Here is an 18,963-nt window from a genome sequence, read left to right on the forward strand (position 1 = left end):
CCAATTCTGAGGGAATGTTTATGGCCAAGCTATAAAGTGGTGGTAATGGAAATGCTGATAATTCTTTACCCACAGTGATCCCAGCTGGCCCCTCTGATAATAAATTATGAAAAATGAGGATTAAAAAGGACTTTCTGATTCACCAGGGCTATCTGCAACGTAGTGGTGAAACCAAGCTGGATTTTCAGCCCTGCTGCATGTTTTGGGTTTTTATTTTTCTCCCAATTTTTATTTTGACCCAGTGGCTGGAATGTTTTCAATTAGTGTTGGAGGTGCATTAAGATTTTACACTGTGAATGTATCAGTGGATAGGAGTCTTTAATATTCTGCTCTTTAAACTTTTCCTTAGGAAATTTGAGAATTTCAGCGTAGAAATGACACAAAAACCATTGTTCTGTGGTGCACCAGCAAAACAAGCAGCTGAAATTTGTCACAGTGCTGGCTGCACTCTTGTAATCAATTTAGCTTTGTACACATGCAAAAATATTCCCTTTAGGAATGTGCTCGATATCAGATTTTCCCAGTGCCTCTGGGAGGCTGAAGCGATCAATAGTGACCCAAACCAGCAAGCAGATGGATGTTTCCCTCCACGGCCTGTGAAAATGTTCCCAATTTAAAATTCTTTTGGCTAAGCAAGTCAGAATGCTCTAAAATGCTGGGGAAAGCATGGATTATCCAGTTTGGAGCAGGGAGCTCCCGGGTTTGCTGGGCAGAGTCGGGCAGAGCCAGGCAGTGGAGCTCAGCCGCCGCACAGAGTATGCTAATGAGCCTCATTATTTAATAATAAACAGCAACATTTAATTAGCGCAGCCATTACTACACATCAAAGCCTTTAATTAGGCTGAGGCTGGTGGGAAGGAGCCAGGCTGGGGGGAGCTGGGTGGGAGGCTCTGCTCCGCTCTGGAATGTGGCCACTGGCAAAGGCAGAGCCGGGATCGCCCGCGGTGCCTTCGCTGCAGGATTAATCACCCGCTGCAGTCACTCTGCTTCGGCTGCTAGTTGGCAGGGGTGGCTCAGGGATGGCTGCAGCTCGCTGGACACTGCCCGGGATGGCCGTGATGGGTGGGACAGGGATGGAGCAGCAGAATTCCAGAGGCAGGATTTGCTGCGAGCAGAGCCTGCAGCCTCCCATCCACACGGCCTCAGTCCCTTCCTCCCCCTGGCACTTTTCCTGCTCTAAAATGCATCCTCAGAGCTGTCCAGGTCTTTCCCACCCGCGGGATTGTCCTCGGGCACAGAGCCATGGACATGCCTGCAGCCACACGGAGCCAGGAGGAGCCTTGGCTGCAGCATCACCTCCCCTGCCCGAGCAGTCATTGCCATCCTCCAGCCCGGCAGGTGTCTAAGCGAGGGATTTGGAGCTTTCCAAGGGATCCATCTGCTCCGGGAGGAGCCTGTGTGAACCCACACAGAGAGAATTCCCCGTGTCCTCCCCTCTGGAGACACAAATCCCTGGGATCCGTGTGGCAGATGGGCTGGAGGAGCCTCAGCAGCAACCTCGGAGCTGCCAAGCTGCCAAGTGGCTGCTGGTGTTGTCACTGCACGGGAGAGGAGTTCTGGGACTCGGCTGCTGCTGGCTGGGAAATGATGAAACAACGGGAAACTATGAAAAATTATGGAACTGCTGAACTGGAGTGGAATTGCAGCTCACAGTTTATCCCTGGAAGGATAAACGGAGGCAGGATGTGAACCCTGGGATGGAGCTCACCTGAAATCACCAGCTGGGTTTTCTTTCACTCCAAAGCCTGTGCTTGTACATCCACCTGCCCCAAAACTGGCTGCCCCCAAAGCCAGGAGGTTTCACTGTCCAACAGTGAAAAGTATCTTCCAGCTTTGTTAAAAAAAAAAAAAAATCAGCAAATCAGTGTTAATTTTATTTATTACATCCCTTTTCTCAAGATGGAGTTTTGAAATTGCTGAAGACTTTTATTGTAGCCTTTTCTAAATGAGAAATATCAATTTAAAGGATAAAACAACAGGCCCAAGCCACCCAAAAATACATTCAGTAAAGATACAAGTGTGAAAATCAGATTGCAATGAATTGGTCAGAAATGCCTGTGATCAGGACCGATGGGATGGCTCCAAGTGCTGGGCAGGGCTGAGCACTGAGATCTCTACCTGTTTTAACATTTCCCACCAACCTGGGACCAGGATGTGCTGGGCTGAGGGACTTCATCCATCTTCTGCTCCTCCAGCTGGGTTATTTCCAACCTAAATGATTGCATGAGAAGTTTCAAACCCACTAAAACAAATGATAAATATCTGTCTTCATAACAAATTTGTATTTCACAAGTTTGAAAACTTCAGTTTTTTTTGAGGAGAATATTTTCTTCTGCAAGTTTGTGCTTTTGCCTTTATTCATCAGAAATGTTTTAGTCTTAATTTTCCATTCTTCTGTGGCTGCTTTATGGAGGAGAACCACGTTGCTCTCCCCCCCTCCTTGCATCTGCCAGGAAAACAAAAAGCTGATCCTCTGCACCTGTCCCCAATTCACCACCAGCTGAAACGAAATTCAGACGCTCAACAAAGTGGCAGCAATGACTCAGTATGGAAATAAGACTTATTTCTTTTAAACTCTATTCTGAGGCAGCACAAGAGAGCAAGCCTGTGTTCCACAGCAGAGCAGATCTGCTGGGTCACGTCCACAATCCTCTCCCAGAGCTTCTTCAACAGCTCGGAGACAAAAGGAGAAAATACTGATTTTCTCTCCGAGACTGATGCACATCTGCTCCACTCCCTATTTACATTTTTGAACGTTAACAAGGCATGGTTAAAATGCAAGAAAATGGAGCAAAAATAGAGGAAACGTTGCAGGTCTTAAGTTAAAGGCAACTTGCATTTCAGTTTTCCCAATATCCACCAAATTTTAATAGAAATCTGTTTAACAGACCTGTAGCAAACCTATGGATATCTGCTGTCCACCTCAACCAACCCAGCTCCCTTCTCTACTCAGATTACACAGCCACTAAACTCCAACAAAAGTTGGGGTTTCAGGTCTTTAATTGATTCCCTGTTTTCAATAAAATTCATTTTCTTGTGGTGAATAAAGCTCATCCATTCCTCATGGCAGTGAGCACAGGCAGTTTTTGCAGCCACATAATACAGCTATTTAAAAAGTGCTAATTGCATCTTTTGGAAAAAGTGCCAGAATGTTCCCATTCCAGCATGGAACAAGCAGCATTCGTACACTGCTCTCAAGATTGTTTATCTTCCCTGCTCCTCTATTCCTAATATTCTCCACTTCAGTTATTCTGAAGCCTGGCAGGCTCCATATAAAAAGAAAATGAGTAAATGATTTGACAAGGAGCTGGTTTAGAGTTGAGCTGAGTGTAAAACAGTGAGCAAAGCAGAGTTTTATTGCAGTTATGCCATCCTAGTTTGGAAAGCCATGGAAAGCCTTTGTACCCTCACCTCAGAGAGGCACTGACATGATTATTTTTCTTCCCATTTGCATAACATCAGATTAAATGCAGAAATATCCATGTCCTGAAGGATATGGCCTGGGGACAAAAAGGCAGCAAAGCTCTACACTGCGTCACCCAGAGAGGAGGATGAGGATTGCTCTTGAAAACCCTTCTTGGAAACCACTCTTCCAGCTTTCCCACTTCATGTTTGATTCACATCTCTGTTCAAAAATAAAGACAAGTAGAAACTTGTCTCAAAGAATGATGTCATTTAATAGTCAGGATTTATGACATTTGCTGCTCCTGTTTGGTGCTTTCTGCCCACAGTTCCATCTGGAAGTCGCCGCCAGAAGTTCACTCGCCGTCAGCCGATGGCTCCAAAGCTTTCTGCAGGTCTCAGGTTTATTGCTGTGCTAATATTTGGGAAATAGGATTCACTGTTGAGGAATATAGGGGAAATTACATCACTCAGTCAACGTAATTTTGTGAAGAATAAAAAATACTGGGCTTTTCTTGGAGTTCAGAGAGGCCACCTCCTTTTCACATAAAACCAAGCGCCACAGGATCTGTCTTGGAGACAGACTCCTCCAGACAGACAGAACATCTGAGCTGTAAAAAAGCTCCTCATCACAGATGGCTCTGTGCCATTACAAACAGGAGGTAAAACTCACTTCGAGGTGTATTTGATACAACAAAGTTCAGCTTGACCCATTTGCTGGGCTTGATCAGTCAATTTTTTGCCTCTCAGTGTTAATCCAGACTGAAAAAGTTCGTATTCCGAGTTAAAGGCTTTGTCTAAGATTCCACTGAAATGTTGTGGTGCAGATGGACAAAGGAAAACAAAGGTTTGTGCAAGCATGGCATCCCCTCTGTGCCAGGCTCTGGGGGAGCTGTGCTCTGTGAAATCCCCTGGGAACACGTCCTGGCTGAGAGCACTGCTGGTAACAGCTTTTTTCGTGTGTTTTATGGACAATGATCTCCTGAGCAGCAAAACCAGTTGGGCTAGAAACTGCCCAGCCTCCTGAGAGAGCTCCAGGGAGGTTGTTTGCACGGAGCTGTGACAGTGGGGCGTGAAAGGAGGTTAAATATATTTTACTGAGCTTAGATTTGCTACCTCCCAACCTCAGTCAGGTTTATTTCTCTTCTCTTCTCTTCTCTTCTCTCTGTATCCTGGAAGTCTGTAAATAACTTCAGTGCTTCCCAGGAGGCTGCTCTTGCAGCCACACAGTAAATGTGGGGTTGGAAGTGAGATGCAAGGGGTGTTTCCAGTGGTTTAGAAGTTGTGTTCTAAAGAAGTTCACTTTTTTAAATGAAAATTAAATAAACATGAACTTCCATTTGCCAAAGTTTGGATGAAAAAGGAATATTAATTTAGATCTCACAAATGGAAAATAAAGAAGGAGGAAGAGGGAAGGAGGAGAAACCACTCAACCTGGCTCCCTAGAGCTCTCATAGGCATGGACATTCCTGACGTTGGGGTCTTCCAGGTCAACAGAAAATATTAATTTATCAGCCTGAAAATCAAGTTTTCTACATTCCTAAGAATTTAACTCAATCAACACACTGGGAAGTCATTCAATTTCTGCTCTTCCTTAGCTTTGGGCTCCCTGCTGCAAAGAAATAACTCTCCACACTCAAGAGGTTATTGAGAAATTGTTTTATTAAAGCTCAGCCAGAAGATGAAAATAAACGTAAGGGTGGCTGAGACTGCTGGGATGAGCACCTAGGAACTGCCAGGACACAGAGGGACCTTCCACAAAGGGTTCCAAAAAACTTAACCAGGCCCCAGGCTCTAATTTGAGAGGTTTTGGGTAATTCAGGTGGCGATATTGGGATTGGAAAAAAGGGCCACTCCAAGTTTGCAGCATTTTCAGCATGTGTGTGGTATTGGCTGGTTTGGCAGTGTGCAGATTGAAGTAAAAACCTGCAGATTCCCAAAAAATTTGTACAAACCCCCTCCTGGTGTCAGAGCATGGGATGAGCCATGTGGGGCACCCAGCCCAAACCTGACCCACTGCCTGACAAACCAGCAACAACCAAAATGTAACATGAACGCATCAAAAAACCCCAGGGGGGTAGAAATTGGAGGAAATTGGGAGAATCAGGATTGGGATGTGATGAGGAGCATTCAGGCTGCTCTGTAGCAGCACTGAGCCATTGAGTCCCTTCACATGTAACCGCAGATGTGCCAAAAACTTTGCCAGGCTTTTTTTCCTCTCTCCTTGAAACAATAACAAAAATAAGAAATGTTACAGTTCTGAAGTCAGGTTCTGGAGTGTTAAAAGTGCTTTGCTTTGCTGCGTGCTGCAGTGCAGGTGCATTGTCCCCATGGTGCCATCAAGGTGTGCAGGGTCCCTGTGCCACTGTGCAAGGTGTCCTTGGTCCCTGTGCCACCAAACAAGGTGTGCAGGGTCCCTGTGCCATCAGAAAAGGTGCTGGCGGTCCTTGTGCCACCGTGCAAGGTGTTCCTGGTCTTTGTGCCACCAGGAGAGGTGTGAATGGTCCTTGCATCACTGTGCAAGGTGCAGCTGGTCCCTGTGCTGCTACCCAAGGTGTGCATGGCCTCTGTGCCATCAGGAATGGCGTCTGTGGTCCCTGTGCCATCAGGAATGGTGTGTGTGATCCCCATGCTGCCATGTGAGGCATGCATCGTTGAGCAAGTCGTTTATGGTCTCTGTACCATCAAGGAAGGTGTGCATGGTCCTTGCACCATCATACGAGGTGTGAACGCTCCTTGCACCATCGTACGAGGTGTGCATGGTCCTTGAACCATCGTAGAAGGTGTGAATGATCCTTCCAGCATCGTACAAGGTGTGCACAGCCCCTGCCCCACTGTGCAAGGAGCACAAGGCACGTTTCTCGCCCAGCGCGGGGTGAATCCCCGAGCAGCCCCGGCTCAGCGCAGAGCCCGGCCGGGGCAGGGCAGGCAGGGGCAGCAGGAGCAGAGGCTCAGAGCCGCCGTCAGCAGGGCCGAGAGCCGCGACGGCCGCTGGTATTTGCCGGCTCTCTTCACCTCGCCGCCCGTGTGCGCCGCGTAGTCGAGGGTGCGCAGGACGTGCTGCTCCACGCTGTCGGCAGCGCCGTGCTGCTGGGCCAGCAGCCCCTCCAGCTGCACGAACAGCCCGCGCAGCTCCACCATCTGCGCCTCCAGCTCCAGCAGCTGCCGCTGCCGCGCCTGGGCCAGCCCGAGGTGCTGCTTGGCCCGGAGCTCCTCCAGGTCGCTGCCCACGATGCGCGGCCCCTGCGGGCTCTCGGCCAGCGCGTCCACGTCCTGCGCGCCCAGGGTGATGCCAGCCAGCTCCGCCTGCCTCTGGATCTGCTCCTTCAGCCGCTGCCGGTAGCGGCTCTCCCGGGCGTAGTGGCGGGCGAGGACGGCGCCGTAGCGGCGCAGCAGCAGCCACAGCTGGGTCTGGCGGACGCGGGGCCCCGCTCGGCCCGAGCCCCCGGCCGGGGCCGCCGGCAGAGCTCCGAGCTGGGGCTGCAGGGCCGCGGCCTGGCGGGCGAAGGCGGCCCGGGCCGCGCCGAGGCCTCGCTTCTCGCGGGCGATGCTCTCCTCCGAGGTGCAGCACAGCACCGACTGCTGCGCCCTGTCGATGCTCTCCGAGAGCTGCTCCAGCCGCTCCAGCGCCCGCCACAGCTCGGCCGCCTCCCGCAGCGCCCGGCACACCGGGCTGCCGTCGTCCCCGACGAACGCGGGGTTCTCGAAGCGCAGCGAGTCGTCGTGCGGCTCTCCCTCGGCGGCCGCCCGCTGCCGCAGCTCCGCCAGCCGGTCCCTCATGCTCCGCGGGGCTCCGGCACCGTCTGCGGGGACGTGTGGGGCTGCGGCTCCTGCGGGAGCGGTGCAAGTGTTCCCTCCTGGCTGCAGAGCAAATATTGATGGAGGAGGGCAGGTCCTGCGTCAGCCCCGGGCCGGAGAGCGCCGGCGGAGGGAAGGTTTTTCCCGGGGCAGAGCGGGGAAGGCCCGGGCCGGGAGCGCTGCCAGCGGCGCCGTACCTGCGTCACCGGACGGCTCCGGGCTGCACCTGAGCTCGGCACAAAGACGCTGTTATTCACCCTGAAAAGACACCCAGAATTGCCGTCAGACGGGGCACGGAGCGGGTCACGGAGTGTGGAGCTTCGGAACGGCTCCACACGGCTCGAGGTGCACACACACACAGCCTGGAGCGGCATCAGTGTGCCCAAAGCTCCTGTGGGGATGGAACAGCTGCAGGGCAAAGCACACACCATCACTGAATGAGCTGAGCTGGAAGGGAGCCACATTCATCGTCGAGTTCAGTTCCTGGCTCTGCACAGCACCATCCCCAAATATCCCACCCTGTGCCTCAGTGTTGTCCAAACACTCCTTGAGCTCAGATCATCCCAGCCTGTGGTGAGCTGGAAAGGTGGGATGGAGGCAAAGCTTGGCTTCTCCCTGCTGTGCAGATCGGGAAGGCTCCAGGGGCCACACGGTGCCTACCAGTGTCCCCAGCAGCACCCTGCACACCTGAAACATCATGAGAATTAATTCAAAAAGTTGCTTTCGGGGTTTTCCAGGCTGGAAATGAACCTTGGGGTGACCCAGCTGTGCTGCACACCACTGCAAGGCAGTGCTGAGTCCACGTGCTGCTGAAATGCATAAAAATCACAGCTCAATTCTAAGACTTCTATAAAAATTACCATTGAAAAGGTACTTCTACAAAATGCATTTCCAAAGTGTACAGGAAAAACAATTGTTCTCTACCATTCTGGTATTTTATATAATGTATTTTATAACATGTGTTATCACATATGATATAAAGTATATAACAGCTATGATATAATATCAATATAATATTGACAGAGAGACAGCCAAGGGGGTTTCACAAAGGTCAAGCAGCTCTGAAGGGAGTGGAATTCCTTCCCTCCAATGCCATCTGATGAATGAACATAAAAGGGGGGTTCCAGGCTCTCTGCAAAACAAGCTTAATTTTGGTCTCTGTAACCATCGAGGCCAAAAAAAAGCCCTTTTGTCCCTGGGGTTTGGAGGATGAGTGTTGTGTTGAAAAGAAGATATTCATTCCCATCAGAGAGGAAATGCCACTGGGAATCAGAGCAATAAAGTGAAATGTCAAATAAGTCAGCAGATTAATGAGGGGGAAAAGTCAGAATAGAATCCCAGAGTCATTAAGGTTGGAAAAGGCTTCCCAGACCATTGAGTCCAACCTGTGCCTGATCCCCACCTTGTCACCAACCTGGAGCACTGAGTGCCACATCCAGTCACTCCTTGGACACCTCCAGGGATGGGGACCCCAAACCTCCCTGGGCAGCCATTTCCAGTGCCTGACCACTCTTTCCATGGAGAAATTCCCCCTGACTTTATTCCATGTATTTACTGTCAGCACCTGCCCCCAGCTGAGCCTGGAGCACCCCTGTCAGCTCTACACAAACCCAGCCCCAGCCACCCCCAAAAATCCCTGTTTAAACAATGTTATTGCTGTTGTTTAACAAGAGGGTAAGAACAGAGATGGAAAAGGAGTAATTCCTTGTTTTCCATGGAATAATCCTTAGATAATAAGTACAGCCTTCTCCTCAAGCCAGGTCACCCCCTGAACCCACCTGTGTCCCATGGTGGCTGAGGGACCTCACCCAGAGCCTCCTCCTCCTCCTCCCCTGCTCCTTTAATGGCATTTTGAGCCATTTCACAGCACTTTCAGGCATTTTTCCCTTCCTTTCCCAGGAAATCATTAGCTGCTCCTATCCTTTTTCCCCAGAAAAATGGTATTTTGGAGCCAGGTCAGATGGTGATTGAGGTGAGGGTCTCCAGCCCATGCTGCTCGAGATCTTCACAGTTTATAAAGCTTCTCTACCCACTTTATAAATAAAGTTTCTACTTCCAGTTTATAAAACTTTCCTTTAAAACTATAAAATTATCCAGTTGATTCAAAAAGCAATTTTCTTTTTACATTAAAACCTCCATTTTACCTTTTTTTTTTTTTTTTTTTTTTTTACCTTTTAATGTCTCAACTACTCAGGAAGCAATGCAAAACCAAAGTAAGAGTTTCTCTTTTTATTTTTTTTTATTAAGACAATCCCACAGCTGGAAAATGAAACATCCTAGATTACATCAGTGACTTCAAAAAAACTCTAGAAAAAAATCTTTACAAATTTACATTTGTACAATACAAAAAACTAACAGCTCATTGCATATAAATATTACATTTGGTCTGCCAACATGTGGCATCAAAATCCCTGAAGTATTCATTAAAGGGACCTGAGATAGCGGATGTGAAGATATGGGCATAAATATCACCTGAAAAAAAAAATTAATATAGAAAGTAGACATAATTCTAATAGTTTTGTGCATTTTTGGAGTATTTTAAATCCAGAACATGACCTGGAGAGCCTAAATCATGTGAATTTTGCTCTGACATCAAGTGGTATTTCTACATGAAATCTGCTCTAATGACTCATGGAGGAATGAAGAGCCTGAATTCATATTTCTACAGAAATATTTCTACAGAAAAATAATCCTCAGACGTTGAGTTCTGAACACACCCGAGCAGCCACCACTCTCTGAGGAGGAATTTTAGGAAGAGAAACGGCGGATTTGGATTTTACCTGCAAATAATCCAGCAGGATTTCATCCCCCCCAACCCTCCACCCCCAAATGGCTCCTCACAGACCCAAACCCCAGGAAGATCCGCAGTGCTTGCCAAAGAAAACCCCCAAAGTGACAAACTGCTCCTAATTGCCCACTGGAGGAATTATTTCCCAACTATTTACATATTTGCCAGCTCCCCGGCATGGCTGCAGTTACTACCAGGAGTAGTAACTCCAAGTGCTTGGTTTGCCTTGGAAGTCTCACAGACTTGGATCAGGTACCCACATCCCGCACATAAATGTATTTCAGCACCATTTTTAGAACACTAGAGTTAAGGCTGTGACAGCAATTCCCACTGGAAATCGAAATTTTTCAGGGATTCGTAGCACAGTTGTGTGAGTTCGCTGTGGGCCGAACAGGACGTAGTAAAAATGTACATGCTTCCAACAGGTCTTTGCATTTCTAAGACTAAAAGAAGACAAGTTTTTAGACTAAATTTTGCAGGCTGTTACTTACTGTACATAAAGGAGTTTTTTTTACCATGTGTAAACCTCGGATATATTAAAGAGTTGAAAAGTCTCTGTCGCTCATGCGCAGGGATTTGCTATATAATACACATTGTAAGAACACAACAACAGCTCCCTGCCTACTAAATATAGTTAGCCTGGGAGGGGTAACTGCTCCTTCAGGAAATCATCAGCGTTTTATAAAACTTTGCAAGATGGTTTTTAAATAAAAAGATAAAATTAAGACATGTAAACACACAAAGACATTTTAAACCCAAGAAATTCATGACGGGATGCTCCAGATCAGGACACGACATCCTTAAACCTACAGCTGTTCACTTTTCCCTGGTGTTCACCACTCATAGATGGAGTTAATCAAGTTCTTATTGAAGATTAGTGATTTAAATTGATTTTCTCACGTTAATATTCTGTGATTTGGAGTGCAAAAACATTCCCGAGACACACAGGAGCAGCTTTTCCAAATGCTTGGCAAGGGTCATCTTGTTTTTGGGAGTCAAGAGAACCTCCAAATATTTAAATTTTTTAAATTAATTAAAAACTCTCACACACCCCTGGTGCCAGCTCTTTTCCATGCTCTCTGAACTACTCAGTCCTTCTGCTTCCACACAGGAGGAGAAGCCAACGGACATTGAGGAAAACATCCCAGGAAAATGAAACTTCACAACAGGATGCAGAATTTGAAGCAGCCAAAGATCCTCCATGAATTATTTCCCCACGAAATGGTTTTGTGTGTGCAGGGTGGGGGTGGTTGGCTTTAGGGGATGGCCTCTGCTTGGCTGATGGAGAAGGGAGTGATGGAAAGAGGGAGGAGGGATAAAACTGCCCAAATCCATCCAAGTTCAAGCACCAACACAAAGTTTTGGATTAAACGTTACAGCCTGGCAGGCCAGCTGAAATAAAATTCATCACGATATCCCAAGTTTCCAAGAGAATAAATAAATAGCCTATACAAGGAAACTTCAGGACAGAGGTGGGGCATGGCAAAGAGAAAATGGAAAGGTGATGGAGAAAATAAAAAGCAGGTGAAGTTTGGGCTCAATCATGGAATCAGTAAGGTTTGTAAAGCCCTCCAAGATCATCAAGTTCAACCTTCAACCAAATCCCACCATGGCCACTGAACCACCAAGTGCTCAGTTCTTGGATCGTGACTGCCACCTCCCTAGGCAGCCTGTCCCAATGCCTGACTGCTCTTTCCATGAAAGAATTTGCCCTAATATCCAAGACAACAGCACCCCACTACTGCCAGAGAAGCTTTGTCATCCATGCCCTGGTCTGGAGAGAAAGGGGAGCACAGCAGGGACAGTGGGCTGGAGCTGGGAGAAGCTGAGAGCAAAGACACAGCAGATTTCAGCCCTCTCTGTGGAGGATGGAGTGTGTGGCCCTGAGGCCTTTTCCAAGGAGTCCCCAAGTGCCCTGAAGTGCCCCAGCAGCTCAGGATTGGGATCCTGCCAGCAGACCATCTCAAGGGAACAGAGGCACCAATGCCCAAACATCTACAGGAACAGAGGAGCCCCTGGCCTGCCTGCTCAGGAATCCCATTCAAAATCAGACCTTAAATCCCATTCCTTAGGCATTGGCTGGAGTTTTTTGTGGAGTGCAAGGAAAGATGGAACAGTCCTGACTCTGCAGCCTGCCTGGAGCTCAGCACCTTCAGGAGGTCTGGAACAGGGAGACCTGGATGGTTTAAATCACTTTAAATCCTGTTTCTGCTGCACCTGGTGGGCTCATCCTAAGTTTACCATACCCATGAGTGGCTCCTGATAGGATTTGGGATTTGACAGCATCCATTCCTACAAAGTGTCATTATTCCACAGAACTATGAGAAATCAACTGCCCAGCTCAGAGAAAGAATCCAGACACAAATCCAAGCAAAAAGAACAGCTCTAAACCCAAATTATTTGTCATGCTTATTAAAGGTTCTCATGCATAAAAAAAAGCTTTTTTTTTTTCAATTTTTACACTAAGTTCTGCTGTCCCAGCACCCCCTGCTCTAGCTCATAGTCATGGGACACAGTAATACTTACGCCACAGCAAAGTGATGCTTCACTGGTATCTTCACAGTACAGAGAAAAGATACATTTAAGAACATATTTAATCTTACTCTAATTGCTGCTAAAATACACCAACTTATAAAATGATTTCTCTGGAATCCCTGTGGTTTCTCTCTCCCCAACCCCTACACAAAATAAATAAGGAATAAGTGGATTTTCAGCCAGTCAGAAATATAGGAAAAAAGCATTTCTTTTGCATTTCAAGCTTTTCAGGCTTTAGGACAGAACCCATAGTGTTTACATTAGCTCACAGGACTGATCTAAGGGATATGATTCCAACTATGGACTGATGCATACATGCTATTCCTGGTTACCATATGTAAAAAGACCAATCAGTCAAACAAATAATACATTTCTTATAAATATAAATGCGTGTATATATATACAGATATATGAGAGAGATGATAGGACAGGTGTTTATACTTTAAAGCCCAACACAGAACTAGGAGAGCCTCTGCACTTGGTTCTTTCCCCCCTCCCCATCAAAAACCAAATCAAGTCCAGCAATGGATTACAGCTGATCCCAAACATTCCTTACAAAATTAAAAGTGTGGTTTTTGTACTGTACCATAAACTCATATTAATGAGCAATTTAGGATATACTCTCCTCCATCACAAAACTAAACCTCTGCTTCTTTTATTTTCAAGTCATTTTTGCATCTAACTAGGATTTTTTTGGAAAGCGAGATAAAATAGCTAGTGCTTAATATAGAAAGTCAAAAATTAAATTCCTTCTGCATCTGAGAATATACATGGGTCACTCTTTGCTGCCTGAGGTTTTCCAGAATTATTGACCAAGCTGTGCACAGAAGAACTTCGGGATATTGGATGAAAGCTTAAAAAAACCCTAAAAACCTTGAAAAACTCCACTGGAACTTTGCAGTCTCTTTTTACTTGTTCTCTCTGCAACCTGCCTCACTCTGAACTGTCAGACAACGGGAGGAAATTGGAATCCCATCTACATTCCAGCCAGAGCCCGGGAAGGAAGGAAGAGGCTGCTCACCTCCAGCTCAGCCCACGCCAACGCCGAGGTCACCGAGGAGCCAGAGCAGGAATCTCCTCACCAATTGCACTACCACTGCCAGAGGATTTCAAGTCAGCATTTCCCAGGATAACAAGAGCACAGTGCAACAGGAATTCTCTTCTGGAAGCTTGAGACACAAGAGTCAGTCTGGGGGGTGACAACTCCCTCGGCACCTCAAACCCACATTTCCTTGGAGTGCAGGGCAGGGGGAGGCAGCCAGCCCCTCTGCACAACCAAATCCCCACTGCCCCACACATCTGCTGCTGACAACTCTGAGAACCACTGCATTTGTTTCCTTGGTGGCAACACAAGGAAGATACAGCTACTCACAACTTCCACCCCTTCTCGCCTCTTCTTCACCACGCTCTGAATAACAGCATCTATTTTCTTTTCAGTTTCCAGTAGTTGTAAATAAGAGGTAGCTGAGCTACTATTAAAAATCATGCTTTGAAGAGGAGGAACCTTTCAAATGTTGAAGTCACCCCTTTAGCTGCACAATCTCGATTAATACTATAAAAATATGAGAGGACAAAAAGAAAATAGATGCAAGTAACTTTTGCATTTGGCACCTTTTGTCTAGATATTCATACTTCTCAAGTATTCTCTTTTTAATAAAGTTAATGCACACATAGGACACACCACATCAAAGGTTTGCTACATATTTACAAGGCACCAACCCTTTGTCACTTTTTTTTTTTTACACGAATAAAGAACCGATAGAAAGCACATCAGGACCCCCAAAACTGTAGTATGGACATACTTCAGTTCAGCACAATTCCATCAACGTTTGGCCTGGGAAGATTAAAATAATCCAGATCCTTCTTACAATATAGAAACTGTAAACATTTTATAGCTGCCTTTAGGATTGGTGTATTGTGCAAAAGTTATAATTATTACTGTGTCTAAGGATTTATGGCAGAAACCACATAAAAACTCTGTAAGAAGGTGCTATTTCTATAATACAAAAACAAAACGAGGGAGAGAAGTCATAAGCGTGACTCGAAAATGTCATGTTCTTACTGAGAAGCTGGAAGCCTCTGTAATGCGATGAACTCGTAGTGTGTGGGGAAGAATTTCTGTAATTTAAGGCCTAATGACTAAGGCTTGTTTTGACCAATGAAGTGTGGAGATCTGAAGCTTTAAAACAAACACAAACTGACAGGATGGAAAAGCACCACTGTGAAACGTGAGTGGAGTCCCCGCACAACTTGCTTGGTAGAATTTCTGGTAAAATCCCTGCAGTAGAAGGCCATTGAAGTTCTTTTAAAATTGTTCCAAAGTTTTCCATCTGTCAATAATTCCATCCCATGAGATGGCTGACCCTGGCTTTTTCTGTCATTTTCCGCACCCTGCCTGACCTGGAAGTACCAAGGTTCAAAGGATCCTCGGTGTGCACAAAATTGTCATTGTCGGAGTCGTCGTTGTACAGGACAGTTCTCCTGCCCTCGTTCCTGGTTTTGATCCGAGGGGGTCGGCTGAATCTCCCTCCAAACACGTTCTCCCCAAACTGTCCCCCAAAGAGGTTTTCAAACTCATCGTCAGCCAGCCGGGCGCGTTTGGCTCTGGTGGCTCCTCGTGAAGCTCCTCGGCCTCCTCGGCCTCTCCTTCCTCCCCGGCCGCCTCCTCTTCCTCTGCCGCAGCCTCTTCCACCTCTGCCCCCTCTTCCCCCTCTGCTCCACCTGCCCCACCTGCCCCATCTGCCCCTCCTCCTCCCTGTCCCTCGGCCCTGCCAATTCCGTTTGCCCGCGGTGAGTTTCCGTTTGATTTTCCGCTTGGGTTTTTTGGATTGCACAACTTTGCTGTAGTCGTGGTCGCCGTCGATGTAATCCTGGTCTGTTCTGGAGGTGGATTCCGAGTCGGAATCAGAGCCACTTCTGCTTTCAGAGCTGGAGCTGGATCCCGATTCCCCGCTTTCTGAGGATGACAAACCAGACTTTTCCTTTAATTCTCTCTTCTTGTCCTCTTCCTCCGCCTCCTCCAGGTGCTCATCCTCTTCCGAGGCGCTCAGCAGCTTCCTCTTGACTCCTGCCCGGGGCTCTCTGCCATCCCCGTTGGTCAGGGGGCCATCAGGAGAGTGATCTGAGCAAACACAAAGTAACCCCATCAGCATCACACCACAGCCAGACAGGAAACAAAAAGTGGGATTTGCCTTTGGGATTCTCCTCAGCTGGCTCTGAGGTGTGCTCAGGGATGATGCAGCTTGGAGCTACTCATCCTTTCTGTGCTGTGGACACAAGCAGGTGCTCTAAGGGGAAAATTTATCAGAGTAAAAACAGTTTTTATCTGGAAGCAATGACTGCAAACTCTCCTGACTAAGGGTTCAGTGAAGATGCAGGCAATAAAAGGAGACCAGAGTGACCAGGTTGGACACAAACATTAGTCAGGTGAATTCTACCTGGGCTGCCAAGGCAGGAAAAACCCCAAAATCCATTTCAAACCTATATACATTAAAATAACACTCTGCAAGCACCATTTATTCCCTATCAAATGCATATTCTCAAAAGGCTTAGTCCAGGAGTATTAATGGAAAGCATAACTCAAGAGAGTAAATGACCCAAGAAAGCTCACTGGGATTGCTGAACACCTTTAACGAAAATTAAATAAAGTGTTTTGCTGGCTTGGGACCCAAAATCCTATATGTTTTCAGGGTTATGAATCTGACAATGAAGATAAAATATCCTTTAACAGAGGACAAGAAAAGCTTACCTGCAGCATCTAGCACTGCTACAGCACAGGACTGTGGACTTGGGAAAGGTTCTAAGGTTCCCTTCTAATCACAACTACTTTGTCTGAAGTATGAGAAAAATATTTAGATTTTTTTGCATACTTTTTTCATCTTTGGTTTCAGCTTGATTAATAAAAGGCGAAGGTTTTGGGGTGGGGATTCTCTTGGTTTGCTTGCTTTTTGTAATTCCTGAAAGAACTGTAGGAGTTTAAGAGCAATCAAGTTTTCCATCTGCAGAGATTTTAAAGGACTTCACTAAAGTGCACATGGGATCATCTGCATTCCACACCTCAGACAAGACACCACAGAACTGTAAGGAGTAAAGTAAATTCAATTTTTTTTGGTACAGTTTAGGAATATATATAATGCTACACTCAGGCAATAATTCCATAAACATCAGACAGAAGCAAGATCTTTCATCTCTAGTGAAACCAGTCAGTCAAAGCACAGAATCCTATTATTTCTCACCTTGTTTCACTGGTGTAGATTTGCTCCTGACTGGTCTGCTTTTCCCTGGATCTATGGCATTTCCACTCCGGCTCTGTGCATTTGAGCCTGACGAAGATGGTTGACCCTCCAGCTCTTCACCAGTGGCTGAACCCAGAGGTTCTTCTGCTGTATCTGAAACTTCAGACAGGACACCACAAGGGGACAGGGTGATTTTTGTGCTTTATTTACATTCCTGTGTCTGGGGAGGTTTTGTATCCCCTGAGTTAACAGCCCAAGTCAGGTTCATCTCACCAAGCTGCTCTGCAGCCATGGAAAGAGATTCCTGAGCGTAATCCCATAATTTATCCATAACTGCTGTAGGAAAAAAGCCCACGTACAGGCTGGGCTTTTGTCACTGGATTAATTCTTATCACGGCCAGAGCCAGGCTCTCAATTCCCTGATCCTTACCCATACCTTCCCAACAGCCAAACTCAGCTAAAACAACCTACAGACAACACATTTCCAGGACTTTGCTCCTCCAACAGGTGGGTTTTGCATGTGTCTCATGAGGATCAGACTCAAGCTGCACAGACAGGTTGCTGTAAGAGAAAGGCTGGATTTCTCCTCACCATGAGATGAAACTGAAGAGTTAGTCCTGGTCAGGGGCAGTGAGGTATTTTGGTTGGGTTTAGGTTGGATCTTCATTTGCTTCTGTTTCCCTTTTGGGCTGCAAACAGAATACCCCAAAGAGATAAATCTCTTGTCACCAAAGACTCAAACACAAAACTGATTTCTCCTGCAAAGTGCCTTGATTTTTGCATCACACAAATGATCTATTTTTCCCAGGCATGATAACACTAAAAATAGCTACACCAACATGTTGTTTGCTAGAGGAGTTGGCAGGGACAAGATTTTATCTCCCTTTTTACAACCAACACTCAGTTTACTTAGATAATGTATCAGATGAAGGTAGGAAAGTGTTATCCAACACTTTTTTCAACAGTTAAAAGGTGAAGAGACAGCTGATCTTCCATTTCCTCCAGAGGGAACATTTGTAACCACATCATCTTTCACCTCCCAGAATTACAAACTACAAACTGAGCATGATTTTGTCTCCCAAAAGAGCAACTTCATGGGGAACTGAGCAACACTGTTGCTGGTTATTCCCAAAAGCACATCTACCCCTATCCTCTGGAATGGCACTGCCAGCCAGGCTCCCCATCCCTGTTTTACCTGGATGCTCTGCTGGTTGAGGGGGAGCTGCTGCTGCTCCTCAGCCGTTTTCGGTACCGAGGCCTTTTCCTCTTCTGACATTGCATTGCTGACTTGTACTCAGAGATGATGTTTTTCATGTGATTTTCAAATAAGGCAGAGAGTCGAAGGGTCATGCTGTAAATCTGCAGTGAGAAAGAATGGTCAGGTTTATTAGAGCTGAATAACTTGAAGATCAACCAAAAAAACATCACAAAGATGTCCAGACTTCGAAGCACAAAGGGAAAATTCACAGCGATTTCCATTACAAGGTTCTTTATAGATTATTTCCTTCCATGGGCCATGTGCATTCTTGCAACACAAAGTGTTTTCATAGAAGGATTTAATAACAGTACAAAATATTTCCAGAGTTAAAGGAAAATGTATATCTGGATTACTGGAATACAATCCCCTTTGTCAATCCCCATAAAGCATTGAAGCAGGCCTTAAGATAAGTTGAAGACCAAAAACAATTGGAAAAACAATTGGATTTCATGTCTCCTCACCTTTGTTTTTGCTCTAAATCCCTGGTGAAGTGTCCTCACACCACCCCCACAGAGCTGCACAGAGAAGCAACTCAAAATGTCCTCATTCCTAATTTCTGTAAACCAGATGTCAAAATCTTTAAACCACTTTCCTGTCCTCTTTCTAGGCCTTGCCTCTGTGTAGCCTCATCCACAGTATGTGCAGTTATCAAGCTGATAACCTTGTTTACAGGGACAATATATTGAAAAAAATAAAAACAACTGGTGAGCAGTTTTCTGTCACAAATATTTCAAGGAACAGCTGCAACAGTGGCCATCGTCCCAGATGAAAATGAATGCTAGAAGTGATCTGGGAGAGCAGAACAAAGCAAGTTTATAACCACAGAATTGATGTATCCTGGTTATTTTTATTACACCAAGCAGTGCTTTGCTCCTCAGACCCTATTTCATGTGTTTCATTCATGTAGGGCCAAGGTCTTAGTAAAAAAAAGGCTTTAAAATTTATTA

The 18,963-nt window shown here is 46.3% G+C and overlaps 2 protein-coding genes across 4 annotated transcripts in view; both read right to left on the reverse strand.

Annotated features, from left to right (window-relative positions):
* Positions 1–5,151: 5,151 nt before the first annotated feature.
* Positions 5,152–8,695, reverse strand: LOC146437560 (syntaxin-1B-like). The gene has a single exon (XM_085060671.1). The coding sequence runs from the start codon at positions 7,180–7,182 to the stop codon at positions 6,301–6,303; it is 882 nt and encodes a 293-aa protein (XP_084916797.1). The 5' UTR covers positions 7,183–8,695; the 3' UTR covers positions 5,152–6,300.
* A 719-nt stretch (positions 8,696–9,414) lies between these two features.
* The window catches only part of BRWD3 (bromodomain and WD repeat domain containing 3), a 49,382-nt gene continuing 39,833 nt past the window's right edge, over positions 9,415–18,963 (reverse strand). For all 3 annotated transcript variants that reach the window (XM_085060668.1, XM_085060669.1, XM_085060670.1), the window contains 4 exons: positions 17,954–18,117; positions 17,350–17,447; positions 16,759–16,917; positions 9,415–15,644 (listed from right to left, as the gene is read on the reverse strand). In XM_085060668.1, the coding sequence (XP_084916794.1) occupies positions 14,857–15,644; positions 16,759–16,917; positions 17,350–17,447; positions 17,954–18,117 (1,209 nt within the window). In that variant the 3' untranslated portion in view covers positions 9,415–14,856. The remainder of the gene's footprint in view (positions 15,645–16,758; positions 16,918–17,349; positions 17,448–17,953; positions 18,118–18,963) is intronic.

Source organism: Lichenostomus cassidix, chromosome 4A, assembly GCF_008360975.1.
Source record: "Lichenostomus cassidix isolate B80296 chromosome 4A, HeHo_3.0, whole genome shotgun sequence".
NCBI lineage: Eukaryota > Metazoa > Chordata > Aves > Passeriformes > Meliphagidae > Lichenostomus > Lichenostomus cassidix.